The following is a 20,826-nucleotide window of genomic DNA, read 5'->3' as shown; positions in this document are numbered from 1 at the left end:
TTATATGAAAAAGACACATGGTTTATTTCAGTCCAATTCATAATTGCAAAAATATGGAACTAACCTAAGTGGCCACTGACCAATGAGTAGGTAAAGAAAATGTGGTATATGTGCACCATGGAATAATACTCAGCCGTAAAAAGGAATCAATGTCTTTTGCAGCAACTTGAATGGAATTGGAGGTCATTATTCTAAGTGAAGTATTTAGGAATGGAAAGCCAAACACTGCATGTTCTTAATTATAAGTGGGAGCTAAGCTCTGAGTGGGCAAAAGCATACAGAGTGATATAATGGACTTTCAATACTCAGAAGGTGGGGTGTGTTGGGGGGTGGGGCAAAAACTGCATACAATGTATACTACTCTGGTGATGGATGTACTGAAATGTCATAATTCACCACCAAATAATTCATCCATGTAACCAAAAACCACTCGTAACCCGAAAGCATAGAGAGTTGAGATAATTAATTGCCTAACAATTTCAAAGCCTGCTTCTATTGAACAAGAATGGAACTTCTGGCTTGAATTAACCAGATTAGCTATTATAAAGAAATTACTTACTAAAATATTGGTTTAGAAATTGCATCACATCATCAAATCTCATTGATTTTACCATACAAGTATCGATCTTTGCAGCAAGAGGTGTACAGAACAGTAATTAAAATAGTGTATCTAAAATAAAAAAAAACAGGCACACAGAACTGTTGACCCATCTAATGCTACTCTAAAACCTATAGTTTTTGGCTCAAATCATAATGATCTTTTTACCTGCTTTCTATTCAATTGCTCAATTCCCCTCTCAACTCTTCTATGCAGAAAGTCATTAGTCATTAGCCATTTTAATATTAACACATTGGCACAGATTTTGTAGACAGAGATAAATTATTTCTCATTGAACTGTAGAAAATTGAATTGAAGAAGTATTGACCAACACTAAACTCTGTGCCAGGCAATTTGCAAAGCATGTTGGGGTTGAAGTAGGAGTAAGTTATTGTTTCTATTCACAAGAAGTTACCAAGATAATAGTGGAATGGCCAAGTACAAAACTACAGTCATGTGTCGCTTAACAACAGGGATATATTCTGAGAAATGCATTAGGTGATTTCATCATCTGAATATGATAGTGTGTACTACATAAATATAGATGTATTGCCTGCTACACATGTAGGCTCTGTGGTATAGACATAAAAGCCTAGGCTTCTAGGCTACAAGCCTAGGAACATGTTACTGCACAGTATGCTATGTATGTTGCAGTATATTATTGTATGTTACTGTATAGCATGTTACTGTACTGAATACTGTAGGCAATTGTAACACAATGGTAAATATCTGTGTATCTAAACATATTTAAACATAGAAAAGGTACAGTTAAAAATATGATATGAAAGGTAAAAAATGGTACACCTGTATAGGATACTTACTATGAATGGAGTTTGCAGGCATGGAATTTGCTCTGGGTGAGTCAGTGAGTGGGTAGTGAGTGAGTGAAGACCTAGGGCATTACTGTATACTACCGTAGACTTTATAAACACTGTACACTTAGGCTACACTAAATTCATTGAACAATATTCTCTCTTTAATAATAAAATAAACTTAACTTACTGTAACTATTTTACTTTATAAGCTTTTGAATTTTTAAAAACTTTTTTACTCTTCTGTAATAACACTTATCTTAAAACACACATCGTACAGTTGTAAAAAAGTATTTTCATTATATCTTTATTATATAAGCCTTTTTTTCTATGTTTAAATGTTTTAATTTTGACTTTTAAGCATTTTTGTTAAAAACTAAGACAAAAGCACACAAATTAGCCTAGGCCTAAACAGGGTCAGGATCATCAATATCACTGTCTTCCACATCCACATCTTGCCCCACTGGAAAGTCTTCAGGCTCCATAACATGGGTGGAGCTGTCATCTCCCATAATAACAATGCCTTCTTCTGGAATACCTCCTGAAAGACTTGCCTGAGTCTGTTTTACAATTAACTTTAAAAAAATTATAGCAGTACATCCTAAAATAACAATAAAGAGGATAGTATAAATACCTAAGCTAGTAACATAGTTGTTTATTGTCATTATCCCCAATATTATGTACCATACATATTTGTATGTACTATACCTTTATATGACTGGCAGCCTAGTGGGTTTGTTTACACCAACATCACCTGCAAACAGGTGAATAACCCATTGCGCTATAATGTTCAATGGCTATGATGTCACTAGGCAATAGGAATTTTTCAGCTCCCTTATAATCTTATGGGACCATCACCATATATGTGGTATGTCATTGACCAAAATGTCATTACACTAACACAAATTAAATATATAAATTAATTTAGCTCTTATTCAAACTCAGAAAATTAAGAGTTTGGAATAAGCTTTATGGCATTACAAAGAGTATTCATCATCTTTGTAGAATTTGTCAAAACAGTATAGAGATCTTTTATGAATATGCCTATGCGGCAATTTTTAATAAAAAGAATTAGTTGGAGGTAAAAAAATTAGAAAGGGTTATTAATCATTGTAGATTTCCAACAAGGATCGTTTCAGACCTAAACCCGGATTTGTATTTTTAAACAAACTTTGAGGCCACTAAAGAAGTGTGTTTGAAGTGGAAGGCTAGAGTTCACTATTTCTCAGAGTTAGAGAAGGAAGTACTTTGAAAACATAAAACATATGTTTTATGGGCAATAAAACATATGTTTTAGGAAAGGAAGATTCCGTGTTATCCAAATAATTGGCTCTCTTCTAGTAATAATTTTTGTTTGAATATATGAGAACAAGAAAGACGCAGGAGTAGAAATAAATTTGCAAACCTTATAAACATCATACTACATGAATTGGGGGTTAGAATTTTGTAGACAAGACAAAGTATACAACCCATATTTATTGATATGAAAATTAGATTTAAATGTGGACACTAACTTATTTTTGTCTGCTTAATCTTATGTTGAATTACCCATTTTACCCATTTGCACATACAAGGAAATGTATCAAGTAATTGTTGAGAGGCAAAAACTTCAGGCTTATCTTTGTCTCATAAAACTTCATATGTATAAACTTTATTTGTAGAAATTTATAGATGGGACTTAAAGTCAAAATGATAATAAATTACTTGAGCAATTTTGAAATTGTTTATGAGTCACCTACCTGAAATTTTGTAGAACTCCTGTAGTGTTTCCTTAGCTCATTTGAATCCACCTGAAACACATTTGTATTTTAATTAATTTTAGCCAAGTTCATCAATTTTTTTCCTGCCTTGAAATTTATATTTATAACTATTCCTCTCTGCTGGTTCCTTCCAATCTTAGCCAATAAATACTCTCCATATTTCACATTTTAAAACAAAAAATGTTTGGCTTTCGTTTTCTTCTTCTTATTGCCCTATTGTTTGCCAAAGTCAAGCTTCTCAAGAGAGTTGCTGCCTACCTGCCATACTCCATATCCTTCCCTCATATTTATACTTAACTCATGGCGATTTGGTGGCAGTTTGGCTTCTTCCCGCTTTTCTCATTTCAGCAAGGCTAACAGTGCAAAGCCACCAACGACTTCCTAGTGATCACACCCAGAGTATCCTTTATGGCACTTAGCACCCTGTTATGGCACTAATCCTAATTTAAAATGACACATATATTTCTTGGTTCATTTATTTAAAATTAGTCTACTCCATTAAATGGTAATCTATCTGAGGACAGGTTTGATTTTGTTTAGCAACTATATTTAGCTAGTGCCTGAAATATACTAAGCGCCCAATAAATATTTATTAAGTGAATGAGTAAAGAAGTGAAGAGATGAATAAAACCTTTGAAGCATTAAAATTTTTTTTTGGACATTTTTTTGTCCTTGTAGCTTTTTCTTTTCAAAGAATCTGTAATGCCACTTTTAGTTTAATTCTTTACTTCCGACTTTTCAATGTTCTTCTTGGATTCTTGGGCTAGTCATTTAAAAGCCAACATTCCCCAGGATTTAGCTCTCTTCTCTTTTCTATTCATACTTGCTTCCTTGGAAATCTGACTCACATTTAGTTTCAGAGATTACCATGTGGGTTGATGCTAACCAAATCTCTACTTCTACCTCATATCACTGTCTTGAGCTGTTGATGGGTAAGCAACTGCCCATTGTTTTCTTCACTTAGCAAATCCACTGCACCAAACCTGAATTCATCATCATTCTTCATTTCCCTTGAGCCAAACTGTGCTCCTCCTCCTGCTTCTGAGTATGCTATGAACATCCTCATGTACACTGCATAGTGGTCCCACACTGTGTAGTCTCCCTCAGCCCTCATCCAACCAGGGGAGGCTTACTTTAGGAAGGAGATGCTAATTCTGATTCTTCTTCCTAAAATTTTCTCATGTCCATTCTATCCTTTCTGTCACTGCTCTCTGCCTCTAGTATTGTTCCCCTTGATCCATTCTACAGTGGCAGCCAGATGATCCCTATAAATCAGATCACTTAAAATCTCCATTTATGTCAAATCCTGCAACTCCACATGATTTTAAGAAAAAAATGCAAGTGCCTTTTCAGAGTTTACCAAGCTCTACTTTCTGTTTCCCACTCACTTCCTGGAGCAATCCGGAACAGAACCCACTCTGTTTAACAGTCCCTCAAATGCATCAGAGTGATGACTTTACCCATGCTGTCCTAGAGCTCAGAACATGTTTTTCCTTTTTTCTTATGGAGGTAAAAGGTGCAGATAACTCCAACTCATTCATCAAGGTTTGGACTAACGGTCCTCTCTGTCAGATGGTTTTCTCTGAACCTCATAGCACCCTGGACATGCCTTTTCACAACATAAAATATCATTTTTCTTTTGTTGGTCTATCCTAAACATTCTGAGCTATGTAAGAGAGCAGGGTCCATCTCTTTGTCCTTTATTTCCTCAGTTCCTAACACAGTGTCTAATACAGAGTAGGTATTCAATAAATGTGTGATAAGTGATAGATGACTAGAGTTTTCAGACCTAATATTATGTAGCCATAAAGAAGGATGAGTTCATGTCCTTTGCAGGGACATGGATGAAACTGGAAACCATCATTCTCAGCAAACTGACTCAAGAACAGAAAACCAAACACCACATGTTCTCACTCATAAGCGGCTGCTGAACAATGGGAACACATGGACACAGGGAGGGGAACATCACATACTGGGGCCTGGGGAGGAATAGTAGTGGATGGGGGGATTGGGGAGGGATAGCATTAGGAGAAATACCTAATGTAGATGACTGGGTGATGGATGCAGCAAACCACCACCATGACATGTGTATATCTATGTAACAAACCTGCACGATCTGCACATGTACCCCAGAACTTAAAGTATAATGAATAAATTTAAAAAATAAAAGCAAACAAAAGAATTAATGTGAATATTGGACTTATACGTTTCACTTATATGTAATAAGGGATTTTCTAAGTGCTCTTAATTAATTGAACAAAGCATTATAACTTGGGCACATGGAAGTAGCATCTTCTAACAATTATCATTCAGGTGTCTGGAAGTTTTAAACTGCTGCTTGAGCAATGTTCAAGATTGGTTAGTCAACTCCCCAGTTTCTCACCACACTACTGACTTTTTTGGCTATAATTTTTACCCATATACACATAATAAATTTTACAGAAATATATTAGAAAATATATGACATGCTTATTTAATGATTTTTACTGTGAAACAAAATAGCTTACTGAGCCACAGGTAGACATAGACACAGATTCAAATAAATAGCCTTATAAATCATGTAACACATGAGTAAAATCTGTCACTTCCTTCAAAGCTTATATGGGACAGCCAGATTCATATCAAGTGCTAGACAGTTAAGTTAAAATGCCACCTCCACCCCACACCCAGGAAGAATGTTCTTAGCACATTTGTCTGTTTACTTTCAAGGTTGTCTATGATACTGTGATTGAATAAATGTAAATGCAACTAAAACTTGCTACATTAAATGAAATGCCATACAGAGATTCTGAAATCTATCTTGTTTAGAGCAGTAAATAAATTTGGCCTCATTAGCCTTATGAGGATCAGCATGCTTACCGGTAACAATTAGGTGCTTATTTTTGAAATGTCACCGCACTTAATTCTCTCTCCCTTTTTTAAGCCTCATCATTATGCCAGCAACATTTCTTCAGGGGAGGCTTACTTTAGGAAGGAAGTGCTAATTGCACCTAAATTCTTTTCCAACATATAGTTTTTGAAGAAGATCTACTCAGGTGTTAGTGTATTTAGGTAGTATTCACCTCTTCTTTTTTCCCTCCTATGGCTAAATCCATTTATTCCAAAATAAAAAGCAAAATAAACAGGAGTTGCATCACCAGGCCTTCACGACCCCATCCCTCCCTCCTTTCTCTGTCCCATGCTATCAATAAATAAGTTTCCCAGCCACAAATAATCATTAGAACCTCCTCCCCATGTGCCAGCTCCAACCTCCTCTATGTACGATACAGTGGGTGGCCCTACCCCCGGAATATACAAAATATTATGCAGATATGATATGTACACTGGGAAAGGGGAGCCACCCCCAGCAGCCCATTCCCTTGCCGGGTCTACAGTCAGCCCATTGTCCTGCCTCAGCTGCCTCTCTGAGTAAGAAAATGGAGCCCCCATGAGGGAAAAGTTGCTTTAGTGAGAGTAAGGCCATTAGGGAGGCCACCAGGCTTCCTCCAAATAAATAAACTCTATGAGCCTCTGGCTCTTAAATAACAACAATAATCATCCAGAAATTAAGGACTCAGCCCTGGCCAAGGTGGCAAAGGGTCTGCACTTGTTTGTCTCCCCCCATTACGTAGGGGTCTTATCTTGCTGCTCTAAGGGTAATGGGGTGACTGGGAAGGGCTGGTGTGGAACTGGTTGGGGCGGAGCCTCTGGCCCCACTTCTCCAAGCTTTGCTGACAGTGGCCAGCTTTTGGATGATGGTAATCTTCATCTCTTTTTTCAAAAATGGAATGCAGGGGTTTCTGCCCAAGCCTGGGCACTCTTGGGGGTTCTGCATCTCAGGAAGCAGCTGCATAATGTGTGCAGTGGGATTGTCGCGAGGTGGAACCCTCCCGGGCCTCTACTTGTGCAGGCTCCACTCTGTGGGCAAGGCCATCTGGCAACGATCACCCAGAGCTGGGACTCCTGGAGCGGGCTCATCAGCAGTGTTCTGGGCAGCTGCCAGGAATTTGCCATGCCACTTGCTGTGGTCGCCCACAAGCCGCAACCCCAGCTCCTGCAGCTCCAGCAGCTTCACCTTCATATCCTCATTGTCCTGGGCCAGCCTGCGAATGTACTTCTTCCAGGGCCACAACTTCAGCACTGGCCTCTGGCTCTGGTACAGAGTGATGTACTTTCTTGCGGAAGCGCAGGGCTCAGATGCTGGGGCCGCTCTGACTGCCCTGCAGCTCCCCCTGCCATGCCCTGGCCTCCCCCTCACTGATGGTATCTGTCTCTCCAGACAGCTGGATGCGGCGACATTCTAGTCTCTCTGCCCACTCCTTCAGGTCCATCTTCTCTTGCATGAGCTCCATAAAGTGGCTCTGCAGCTTCTCCATGGCCCCCTACAGGGCCCAGTGGGTCTTCCCACACACAGAATCACCTTCGGTCCCTGGGGCTAGAGCTGCTGCTTCTGGCTCCTTCTAGGCCAAGGCCACTAGGTGAGCCAGGCACTGGCAGCGCACCCTTTGCTCCTTCAGCTGCCCACATGGCCGTGCCTGCTTCTCCTCGCACTGACTACAGCTGAGTTAAAAAATGCCACCATGGCCTCCCTACTCTCCAGGGCCTCCAGGATGCTCAGCATGAGCCGAGGTGCCATTTCCTCCTCCTCCTCACTGTCTAGTCCATCTCCTTCCTCATGGGGAGCCATGAGGCTCAGCTGGGCTGGTAACTGCTTCTTTTGCTGGGTGGCAGCTTCCAGGCACTCCTGGGTCTCCTGCAACTCTTGGCAGGCCATCTTGGGCACCACTTTGCCCTGAGCTTCCTCCTGCAGCAGCTGGTCTACAAGCCGGGTCTACAGCAGTAACTGCTTGTGCAGCTCCTCCTTTTCAGGGGTCACCTGCTGCAGGTGATCCAGGTACTGATCTTGCTACTGCTTCAGACTCTGAGCCTCTTGGCTCTTCAGCTCTACCACCTCCTTCAGCTCACCCAGCTCCTTCTTGACTTGCTGCTCCAACTGCAGTGTTCTGGTGATCTCCGTGTTCTTATTGTTCAGCTTCATGAAGCTGCTCTGCAGCTCGGCCAGCTGCTCCTTGAGCTCTCTGTTCTGGGAGACCACATGGCTGATGATGGTGAGGTCATTCTGCATGGTCTCCAGGGTTTGACTGCACACCTCCACCTGCTCCTCCCAGAGCTTGGCCTTCTGCTTCAGCTCCTGCTCCAGCAGCCTCTCTTCCTGCTCTCAGTTCAGATGACCCAAGCCCTCATTTTCTTGCACATGGGCTTGGAGCTGTCCTTCCAGACCCTGCAGCTCCTTCCACAGGCGCTCAGCCTTCACTTAAAGCTGCTGCTGCACCTCAGAGGGCCCTGCTGGGGGATCCACGGGGAGGAGTTCACCCATCTGGCTCCTCAGTTCAACCAAGTTCATCTCTAGCTCCTGTACCCGATTCCTGCTGTGTTCCCTCTCCTCCCTCAAATGTGTGCACCTGCTCTGACATTGGCTGCATCCTCTGCCACCACATGGCACTCCCTCCTTTCAGATTTTCAGCATACTGATCTTTCAGTGGCTCCATAACCTTCCCCAGGTGTGCTTCGAGCTGTGTCTGCTCCTCTATGGCCTGTTGTAACTGCTGGTTAGCATCAGGGGCTTCACACTGGCTTGAGGGCTGTTGAAGAAGGAGCTTGGCCCTCTCCAGCTTCTTTTGCAGCTCCTCCAAGTTGAGGTGGATGCCTGACTTCTCCATCACTAGGTCTGGAAGCTTCTCATTTGGTTCTGAGCTCTGCTGCTTCAGATCCTCATTGCTTTTGTTGTTCTTGTATAACTCTAGCATCTCTCTCTTTGTTTAACTCTGTTGTACCTGTCTGCCTTCCTTTGCTGCACAGAGACAGCAGAGAGAGCCGGCTCCAACTCTCCCATATGCTGCTAGGAATACTACAGGCGGCTGGTCAGATCCTTTGACTCTCCTTCAGACTGCCTGAGAGCATGCTGAGAGTGATACAGGGCTGTCCATAACTGCTTTCTTGGACATGAGGATCCCTATGGACTGAATTTAAACCTGTAACTGCTCCCTTTTGGCTCCCTGCTTTTGGTTGCTTGCTTTCTTTTCTTTTTCCAGCTGATCCAGAATTTCTTGGTTCTGCTGTTTCTCCAGATCTTTCAGGTAAGCAGATGATGCGGGGCCTTCCTCATTGAAAGGATGTAGACTCAGAGGCACGACCATTGAGCTGTTGGGAGAGTTGTCACAGACTCTTGGTCAATGAGAAAGTCTTGGTTTCATCCATGAGATTGGGACCAGCATCAGCATCATGGTTGTGAGGTGCCGCCAGGCTAGTGAGACTGGCACCGGGAAAGAGACACCACCAGCTAACATGGTGTCATGAACAGACAGTTGTAGGGGACAAGCATGGTCTTTGGGTGTATCCTCAGGTGAGTGGCAACCACCAGAAGTGGTTGCCTCAGGGTTACTACCATTTTTTAACTTTTTCCTGTTTTGCTCCTGTACCTACACCAGGGCTGTTTCTGTGCTGATATTCTCACACAGCCACAGCCAATTTGCTCTGTCAGATTTCTTCTAAAATCACAGGGCAGGGAGGGAGGTGGGGCTGGGGCCACATCATCATGATCCTGGCAACCACTGCTAAACACATCCAGTCATCTGCCAGGCAGCTGTGTGACTGAGCCAGAGGGGAGGTAACCAGGGCCACACTAGAATGCAGAATAGGGGTGTGGCCTCAATGCTCTAAGCATGGCCAGGTGGCAGCATGTTCAGAGGGATCATTTTTCTCATATATCTGTACAATGGAATTATAGGATTGTCGGGCTCTTGCAAGATTATATTGATTCTTATTTCCTCCAAACTGCACTCTGGCTTTGCCTCTGTCTAAGATGGCATTTATTTGCCTGATGACTGATTCTATTGAGTAGGCACTGCTACAGTGCTGTTTTGTGAGAAATTCCATACATAATGCTCCCTCACCCAATACATACCCTCCTGAGAGAACAGGTAACACCACTCGAACAAATGGAGGATCAAATGGAAAGTTATCCTGCTATTCTACAAAGTCTGCAAATCCTGATACTAATAACTTGGTAATTAAGTTTAAGGTCCTCTTCATAAGGACAGTTAGCTCAAGACAATCACATTTTTCCCAGGCCTGTTAAGAAACACTCCTAACCCAGGGAAAGCCCTTCTTTCTGGTATCAAGAGCCATGGTCCAGAAACACAAATCTAAAAGAATTTCAGCCATTTACCTCCTACATCATCCCCTCCCTGAAGTTCTACTTTCCTATTTTTTTGTGTTTTGTTTTTGGTCTTGGTGCTTCATTCATTCCCCCATATGAATCAGTAAAAATGTAGCCATTAGCAACTTCAGTCAATACATACCAGTTTCATTCTTTAGAAAGATAACCCAGTTGACAACCACAACAGTTTCTTCAAAGAGAAGCTAAACAAAATATATTCTATGCTTCCTTTTTCTTTTAAGATCTGAAGATCACTATGAAAAGGACTATCAGGGCCAAACTTCCAAAGTTCAACATGCCAGTCATGTACTGTCATTTATGAGTTCCACTGAGAATAAATGCTTCCAACAGACCTAGTTTATAACTCTGTGATCTGTATATGTCCCTGAGCTCTTTCATAAGTCTACCTGAAGCGTACACTGACCCAAACACCACACCACATTTAAATGGTCTTGCCTTTGACTCTTCCTAATTTTCTCTAATATTGCCAAATTTTCTTTTTCAATTCCTTCATCCTCTAACTTTTTTCAACTAATAGGTTCTTCTTGCTTCATCTTGTAGTGATTTAAATCTTCTATGGCTCCAGACATCTCTTGTTCTGTTTTCCCATTCTGACCCATGGGTAATGGTGATCTAGCGTCTCAAACATCCAGGTGCTTAGGAAGGTTATGTAATCTGCAGAGTTCACATATCAACTACTTTAATTGCTGATAAAGGTAATTGTTGTCCTTAGTATCTTCTAGATGTCCCAGAACTGATGTCAGGTTTGGGTCATCAGAGTCCACAAATCATATTGGTGAAAAAGATGGATAGAATTTTTGGAATCTGCAAGGGGCTCAACCCATCATGGGACAGTCCTGGCCTCCATGATGGTTTGTCCACAGGAGATTTGGCAATGTGTAAATGTTCAGGAGATCGCCGCTGTCCCCATCCCACCCACCACTGCGAACTCTGCCTGCAAGGCTGAGCATGGGGTTCCACTGAAGCTCTTTGTGAGCTTGTGCCACGCTGCACAGCGCGACCAGTATTCACTTCTGATAGGCAATATATAGAAACTTTATAATTTTTCACAGGACAGATAGAAGAAGTGTTTTAAAATAATGCTACCTGAAACAGTTATAATGCCAATTAGATAATCATTCAAGGAAATAAAATCCTTGAACTGAGATTACCATTCATTCACTCCTTCAAACATTTCTTGAGTGTACTCTGAATTCCTAGGATAAAGAAGTGAATCGAATATGGTCCCTACTCTCAAGAAACTTATCCTTGGGTAAGAAAGAGAGATACATAGACAAATAGGAGATAAGAGGGAAAAGTGAAGTGTGTGGACATCCATTCATTGAATTCCCTTAACAATCAACTGTGTATTTTCTTCATGCCCGACCCTGAGCTCGGTGTCTTATTCAATCTTCATAATAGGTTTATGAGGTGGGTACTGAGATAGCCAGGTGGGAGTGGGTTGCTGGAGAAACTTCAACCAGCCTGCCTATTGAGGTGGAGCTTTGGAAAGTTCCTGACATTTGCAGTAGGGAGGAGCCTGGCCCCTCGTCTTCCTGTGTGGAATCTGGAATTGGAACAGTGTGTGGGAAGCTCTCTAGCAAGGGCTCCAGCCTTGTGGAGGATCCCTGTATCCGCCCCCCCACCCCACTACCCCCGCTTTTAACCTTTCCACCCAGTAAAACCCTGCTTCACTCACCCTTCAATCTGTCTGTGAGCCTAAATTTTTATTGCCATGGGTCAGACAAGGACACCATCTTTAGCTGAACTAAGGAAAAGTCCTGCAACAGTGCAAGTATTCCCATTTTAGGGGATGAAAAAGATTGTATTCAATGAAAGGGTAAGTTTAGTTTCTTCAAGTTAACACTATTAGCAAATTTCAGAAGTGAAATTTGGCCCTGGTCTGTTTGTTTCTACTGCTTCATAATTAGCCTAATCAATATTTAATAAAATTAAATAATAGAATTATGAGTAAAGTGTATGAAACACAAAGAAGAGAATGGTTAATTTTCTTCAGATTGGTTTATAAAGAGCAATTGAGAAGATTAAGTACCAAAAGCATTTGATTATAAAGGAAGACCTAACTGACATTGTAACTAGATGAAACTGAGGATTTCTGTGAATTTTGTGATTGGTAGGTTTAGCAAAGGGTTGTGGATATGTCTCTTATCTAAATAACCTTCACTGTCATTTCCAACTCAATTTCTGCTATCTATAAAGGAAATTACATACAAGAGACATTTTGTTCGACTTCGTTTCAAAATTCTGTTCTCTTTGTAGCATTACTTCCAGGAGACAGATTTTATAAATAAGTGTTGTGAAAAACTTGTAAGCCCTACTGGTTTCTAGTGTGGCTGTTAGTATCTCAATCTGTTGTCTGTTACTTGTTTGTTTTCCTTGGGCAGTTAATAGTTCCATCCTCCAGTTATGGTGCATTTATTTAATAAATAAATAAAGTAAGTAGATGTATCTACCTAGCAACTGTAGGTATTTAATAAATGTTTCTTGAATGAATGAATGAATGAATGAATGATTCAGTAGTGTATACCAATGGTGGCATAGATAGCTAAATAGATAACTCAATATGCATAGTCTTCTTAACAAAATGGAATCAAATTTCAAAGGCAGCAGCTACTTACTCTAAAGAAACCATTAAATTTCTTTTGAACAAACAAAGCAATCATTTCCTGCTTTATATTTGTAGCTTATGATAATGCATTTTAAAAAGAGCCCATTGAGTATGTTTTTTGCTGGTTATTTTTCTTGGTTTTAACACTTCATTGTGTGCAAAGACCTCTTAGAAAATTGAAAATAAAAGTCTCCCTTTACTGGTTTTGTCATTTTCCATTTATCAAACATTGATTTTCTCCCCCCTTGTGAGTCTAATGGAGGTTGAAATTAGTGTTCCTTTTTTTGTTGTTGTTTACTTCTTATTTGTACACCATCATCATCATTCATCAAGCTGCCAGGGAGCTCTGGCTCTGGGGATGGTGCTGGTGAGTTAACTGATGCTCTAATGTCCGCACAAAGAATATTTTGAAGAGACTTCTGCTACAGCCTTGGCTTTTGCCTTTAGTATTTCTTTATAAGAATGAGTTCAATAGAGAAAACACTTTCCAGAAAATAAAAATTTTTAAGGAAGAAAAAATATCAAAACTATTCCTTTCAGCTTTTTGATAATTTAAGATCTTCTGAAGATTCAACAGAAAATATTAAGATTAAGCAACCTAACTGTCTTCACTAAAGTTCTACATGAACCTAAGGTGCCATATATGCACTCAGTCTTCTCTTCCCATTGTGACATTGCAGGACATACTCTGTGCAGCCCTTGCTGAGCCTTGCGGGGAGGATGGCACACTGGCCACAGTTGGAAAGGAGGCATCCTTCTAGTTAGCTGGGGAAGGGGTTTGGGGTAGTGGTTATAAGACTTGGGTTTGTGCTTGTGAAAATATATTTTTCTGTTTCTTAGATTGATTGGATTGACAATAGAATTCCTTCAACATTGAGAATAAATCCAGGAGAAGAGAATTTCTCCTAAGGGTAAGAATGCTAAGTTCTTAGGAAGGGCACTGCGTTTGATCATGAGAAATCGCAGGTGATAAATTTGGAAATTAAAGAATAAAAAGAAGATAGACCCATACATGCCATATTCATTAAAAAACAAAACACCAGTGGAGGCGTTCTATGTACTTGTGATTTGCTCGTATCTGTGAGGGGTGTGGCTACCTCTCTGTGGCTTGGCTGTATTGATGGAGATATGGATGGCTCGTTGCTCTCTCATTCTCTCACCACATTGAATAATAGTATATTTTGCAATGGTGGAAATCTTCTGTGCTGTCCACTAGACACATGGGTGTTGAGTGCTGGAGATATGAACAATGTGGCTGAGAAACCTAAATTTTTAATGTTATTTAATTGTAATTAATTCAACTTTAAATTTGAATAGATGTATTTGCCTAGTGGTCACCATATTGGACTGTGTGGTGAATCTACATTGATTAAAATGGTCATGACCATACAACAGCCACAAAACAAGTGAAAAAATCCTCCACATCACTAATCACCAGAGAAATGCATATCAAAACTCATACAAGTCAGAATGGCTATTCTAAAATGTCAAAATAACAGCTGATGCTGGGAAAGGCTGCAGAGAAAAGGGAGCACTTAAAAGTGTTGGTGGGAGCGTGAACTAGTTCAGCCACTGTGGAAAACAACTTGGAGATTTCTCAAAAACCTTAAAACAGAACTACCATTTGACCCAGCAATCCCATTACTAGGTACATATCCAAAAGAAGACAAATCTTTGTAGCAAAAAGACACATGTATCTGCATGTCCATTGCGGCATTATTCACATTTGCAAAGACATGAAATCATTCTAGGTACCTATCAATGGTGGACTGAATAAGGAAAATGTGGCATGGAATGAGATCATGTCCTTTGCAAGCACATGGATGCAGCTGGAGGCCCTTATCCTAAGCAAATTAATGCAGGAACAGAAAAACAAATATAGCATGTTTTCACTTATAAGTGAGATATTGGGTATTTATGGACATAAAGATCAGAACAATAGAAACTGGGGATTACTAGGGGGAAAAGTAAGGCAACGAGGAAGTGGGAAAGGGTTGAAAAACTAATTATTGGGTACTGTGTCCAGTACCTGGGTCAAACCTCAGCATCACCCAAGATAACCAGGTAACAAACCTATATGTGTATCCCCTGAATCTGAAAAAAAAAAAAAATTGAAAAAAAAAAAAAGGGTCATGAAAGCTTTGCTTTTTAAGTTAGGCTTTCCCAAAGTGTCCAGGCCTAAAACCCTGTGCTTAATTACTCTGCTATATGCAGGCACTGCACTCAGTTCCAACTAAAAGTGATAAACAAGGCACAGTCTGTGTCCTAAAGTCTTACAGCCTAGTACTTTCTCACAACACTCGGCTATCTGCTAAGAAGGTTGAGTAGGTTCTAAGGAGTGAAATAATACCTATCTTACTTTAAAAAATATTGAGGTGAATAGTAGACTGTAATGTGATAGAAAACAACTACTTCACAGACTGTTTGAGGCTTGATTACCAGAGGAATATATGCTATATGTTAAATGGTTTCTTCTTTTAGTACTGACAATTGATACATTTAAAAAACATTTAGTTCTGGCAGAGTGTGGTGGCTACATGTGTGTAATCCGAGCACTTTGGGAGGCTGAGATGGGTGGATCACCTGAGGTCAGATGTTCGAGACCAGCCTGGCCAACATGGTGAAACCCCATCTCTACTAAAAATACAAAAAATTAGTGAGACATGGTGGTGCATGCCTGTAATCCCAATTACTTGGGAACCTGAGGTAGGAGAATTGCTTGAACCTGAGAGGCAGAGGTTGCAGAGAGCCAAGATTGTGCCATTGTACTCTAGCCTGGGCAACAAGAGTGAAACTCTGTCTCAAAAAAAATTAGGTAAAATACATGTATAGTTTCAACATTTCAGATTTGGCACTCTCTTTGTATGTTCAAATATTGTCAAATTCTGAAAGACTTGCTAAAATGAACCTGTGTGATTATAGAGGCAAGGCCTGGGTTAGAATCCTGGCTCCACTACAATCTAGCTTTGTCCTTTAAGCAAATAACCTCCCTCTCTAAACCTGGGTTCCCTCATTTGTAAATGGGGCTAATGACATCTTTTTCATAGTGTCATTGAAAGGATTAAGTGAGATATTATAAATAAATTAACTAAAACAATAATAATAGCTGACATTTAATACTCATTCACTATGCACCAGACACAGTCTAGGCACTGCACGGGCCTCAATTTATTTAATCTAACATTATGAAGGTGTTTTTGTTATTTTCACTTTAAAGATGAGGAAGGTAAGACACAGGGAGGTGCATGTTCTCCAGCACATTGTGAACACTCAATGGCTGTTTTGTCATTGTTTTATTATTATTATTGCTCATGATTTCTTGCAGTTATCCATGCAGATAGCCAGTCAAACATTAAATAAAACAATGCTGTTAATTTATTTTTTGTAACCCAATTAGATGTTATTCATTTTTCAGTTTCTACCTTTCCCGAGCCCCACTTACTATTATGTCTCCTCCTCTTATAAACTGGATTCTGGGCTGGATTAATAGTATATCATAAAGGTAGATGATGTCACATATGATGTCCACAATAAGCCAGTAGTGTATGTTGTCCGGAGTTTGATATGGGAAGACGAGGCGCAGTGGTATAAACCAGCAGTTCCAGTTATAGGCAAGGGTGACAAGCAAGAGCCACAGGAGATAGAGTCGATCTGGAAAAACAGCAAGTGGGGCAATCCAAATGTCATAGAGCAAACACAAAAAGAATTCTCTGGCTTAGTTTGGTGAGCTTGGGGCACTACCCTCTAGAGAGTGATTTGCCACAGGAGGATCTATTAAACATTCAACACGATTCTGTCTCTGGAGCATGAGGCCCCGGGCTTTAAAAGAGATGTTAAATGTTCTTATCAGTTCTTCCAAAAGTGGACAGTTTCCTTCCAGTCTCCTGGAGAAGTGGCTGCTCTGAGTCTGTCCCCACAGGCAACTGCGTTATTTGGATCAGGAAAGAGGAATTTCAAGAAAAGTCAGAAGGACTTCACACAGGCATCACTGCAGCCACAGATCTTTAGTTCATTAGCAGTTAAGTTGCAGGATTGATCGCCCGGAGCAGATGGCAGAAAGACCGCCTTCTACCAGAAGGGGTATGACACTGAATGGGAGGGCACAGGATCAGCCCATTAACGTAGCCCATGTCCCTTCATGCATAGCCCTTCTCAGCCTATGGGAGGCCGCAGGGAAAGCTTTGTTCCATTAGAAGAATCGACAATTGTGAAACCATGGAAGAAGACTGACACTTCATTATAATGTGTGTGAATGTCAGTGTACATATTGTAACGTACTTTGGGGTCTTAATTTCAAAGGTAATCAGGAACGGGACAGGATCTGGACTGCTTTTTAAATATAGGCAGGAATATTGTATTTCTTGTCTTCACTAAAGATGAGCGAATGATCCTTTGCATGTTATATAATTTCAATTCTCCTTTCTAGTTAGATCGAGAATATGAGGTAAGGAAAATAGAAGCTATCTGTGACTTTGAGTCACAGGGTTTCTTGGTGATAATCAGCCCTCCCACTCTGATAGTTCACCCTTTGATAATACCTGTGTATGAATCTATACTTTCTGGAAGTTTAAGCTGCTTTAAGTACTCTGTTAAAGGCATTTTCTTGACTTTGAAACATAACAGCCTGTAGTAATGTTCTTCTGTTGGCTTATCACTTTCTTTTACTGGTGGTACAGCTGTAGGCTTTGCTTCATAGGAAAAAAAAAAAGATGAAACATTTAAAGAGGTTGAGTTAGCTTAGTTAAAAACTTAACTTTCTTAAACACCACATGATCTCACTCATAAGTGGGAGCTGAACAATGAGAACATATGAGCACAGGGAGGGGAACATCACACACTGCAACCTGTCGGGGTGGGAGACAAGAGAAGGGACAGCATTAGGACAAATACCTAACACAGATGATGGGTTGATGGGTGCAGCAAACCACCATGGCACATGTATACCTATGTAGCAAACTTGCATGTTCTGCACATGTGTCCCAGAACTTAAAGTATACATATGAAAACTTGAATTCCTTAAAGTCAGAACATTCATGAATCTTCCTTTTTTGATACAGACAGATGAAGCAAAACCTTCATGACATTTAAAGTAATGACATTTATTTCACTCTGTGTATGTGTGTGTATAAAAAATCATCTTAAAATATTGCATATCTTAAAGTATATGATAACAGAATAAAATAGTAACATTTATGGAAGTATACAGGTAATGAAAACACTGGAATTTGGAAATATGTAACAGATTTAAAGCTCACTAATAAAGTGTCACAAAGGTGTTACAAATAGAATATTTTAAATACAAGCTTGATTTTTACATACTTTGGAGCATAAATGAAGTCAGAGATCAGAAACACTGCAAATGTACATCAATTCACAGGTTTTTGTTTGCTGCTTCTTTACCATCACACAGATCACAAACAATATTCTTTTCAATATATCTTTACCAGACTATAATTACTATGATTTCTTTTAGCTTCTTCTGTTTAAAAAGGAATTGTTACACAATACACAGTGTATTTTGAAAACCCACATTCTCTTATATAGAACTATAAGGAAGCTCAATTCAATCCCCTGTAATTATCAACTTGATTTGCATTTATACGTTAAACAACCAAGCTTTGATCTATTATTTTTCTGTACATATAAAAATATTTTACACAGATGTAATCATAGTATATATTACTGCTGTGCTCCATGTTATCATATTGATTATTTTTTCATAAACACATTTTTGTAATTATTAGGGAGGTTGATAACAGTCTCTCCCCTTATGTGATTAGTGTGTTGATGTCCTTTGATCTGTCGGATACCCAGGTAATATTCCTGTATTTTTATAATACGTCCTTTGCATAATATGGGTATTTTAAATATTTACAATAAAATTTGCTATAGAAGATACTGTTTGTGACCTACACATATGTACTAAGCCTTGAGGTCACCTGTGGCAGAGTTTCCTGCATCTTTTGGAGGATTTTCTCCTGCAGGTTTACTTAAAGTGCTGGGGAGGTAACAGTATCAAGCCCCAGCACCAGTCAGTTTCCTCCTCTTCCATTCAGATAATTCTCAAGTATGATCCACAGTTTTTCAGCTGTATAAAGCCCCAATGGCACAGCAGTGATCCTCTTACTTTTTTTCTTTTTTTAAAGTTTTTAAATAAATTTAAGAGGTCGGGTCTCACTGTGTTGCCCAGGCTGCTTTCAAACTTCTAGGCTCAAGCTATCCTCCTGTCTTGGACTCCCAAAATGCTGGGATTATAGGTGTGAGCCACAGACCCCTGACCAGTGGTCCTCTTATTTACCCATCTGTACTGTCTTGACTTTCTTCTCTGTCTCACCACTCTCACCTTCCTGGATAACTCTCAAAATAAACTGTACATAAATCAATTTCACAGGATGTGCTTTTGGGAGATCCAAACTGAAACATCTGCAAAACACAGGTCCCCTCATCACTTCCTTCTTCCCAGTACATGAAGAGAACAATGCTTACCAGGTTTTGGGCTGGCTTCGGGTGAGGAGAGATCTCCCTCTATCAACTTTCTCTTGTAGATGGCTGTTCTTTGACGCATTCTTTTCACTAGGTTGTGTAGTTGAGCATCAGCATACTCATTTATAACAGGAGGTTCAGGCGGTTTGTTTTGTGGGCTAAATGAGAAAAAAATGGCAATAGCGATGGGCCCACGAAGAGATAGATACAGTGAAGGATTAAGTCTTTTCACCTTACTTATATATTCAAGATTATTAACTGCCCCTTTTTGCAATTGAATAGTACAATTCAAACATTAGGTTTACTGAAAATAGTGCTGGTTGAACACAGATTTGTTATTATAAAAATTAGAATCCACAAATAGCAAGTGGTCACTCTTGACCGTATTGGATCTTGATGATGGTGATTCTGTCATTACATTGTATCACTAGAACAAGTAAAGCTACAGTTGGGGGTGCAGGCAGATGCCTAAGATGGCCCCAAGATTCCCTGATCCTTGGTATATGTGCCTGCATAATCCCAGGGACAATAAATATGGTGGTTTTAATCCCATCAATAGTCCATGTTATAAGGCACAGTAGATAAGGAGATTACATAGGTGGGCCTGATCTAATACCAGGCCTTTTAAAGTAGAGTTTCTCCAGCTACTGACACAGCATGAAGGCAGAGATTTGAGGCACAAGGGAGATTTTACTTGAGAGAAATCCTCCATGGCTGATCGTGAAGAAGAGGGTCACTTGGTTAGAATTGCATGAGGGCTCTAGGGGGCTGAGAGTGATTCCTGGCTATCTGTTCACGAGAAAACAGGGACTTCAAAGGTACAACTGCAAGGAACTGACTTTGCCAATAACCTGAATGAGCTTGGAAGTAAATTCTTAACCAGAACCTCCCAATGAGAGCCTAGTCTGGCCTGGTCAACACCTTGATTTCAGCCTTGTGAGACCCAAAGCCGAGAACCCAGCTGAGCATACCCAGACTTCTGATTTGGACCCATTTGCTAATAACTGGGTGGTTTTATTTATTTATTTATTTATTTGTTTTATCTTTAACTTTTATTTATTATATTAAATTACTTAAGTTTGTGGTAATTTGTTATGCAGCAATAGAAAAATAATGTAGCTGCTGTGCTTCAATGAACTACAGGTATGTACCACCACACCAGCTAACTTTGTATTTTTAGTAGAGACAGGGTTTCACCATATTGGTCAGGCTGGTCTTAAACTGCTGACCTCAGGTGATCCACCTGCCTTGGACTCCCAAAGTCCTGGAATTACAGGCATTAGCCCCCATCCCCAGCCAATGAACTTCCTTTTTGAGAAAATATACAAAAAAATGAGCATGGAGTG

At 40.1% G+C, this 20,826-nt stretch overlaps 1 protein-coding gene and 1 pseudogene across 1 annotated transcript in view; both read right to left on the bottom strand.

The window, feature by feature from the left end:
• The window catches only part of CNGB3 (cyclic nucleotide gated channel subunit beta 3), a 165,941-nt gene that overhangs the window by 67,755 nt on the left and 77,360 nt on the right, over nucleotides 1–20,826 (bottom strand). Inside the window, exons 4-7 of the mRNA XM_032249930.1 lie at nucleotides 19,484–19,638; nucleotides 17,536–17,685; nucleotides 16,440–16,648; nucleotides 3,150–3,200 (exon numbers count right to left, since the gene is read on the bottom strand). Of these exons, the coding sequence (XP_032105821.1) occupies nucleotides 3,150–3,200; nucleotides 16,440–16,648; nucleotides 17,536–17,685; nucleotides 19,484–19,638 (565 nt within the window). The remainder of the gene's footprint in view (nucleotides 1–3,149; nucleotides 3,201–16,439; nucleotides 16,649–17,535; nucleotides 17,686–19,483; nucleotides 19,639–20,826) is intronic.
• LOC116531206 lies at nucleotides 6,644–9,370 on the bottom strand (annotated as a pseudogene).

This window comes from Sapajus apella, unplaced genomic scaffold (genome assembly GCF_009761245.1).
Source record: "Sapajus apella isolate SASKATOON/1434 unplaced genomic scaffold, GSC_monkey_1.0 scaffold3, whole genome shotgun sequence".
Lineage (NCBI taxonomy): Eukaryota > Metazoa > Chordata > Mammalia > Primates > Cebidae > Sapajus > Sapajus apella.
This window is presented reverse-complemented; position numbering and strand designations above follow the sequence as displayed.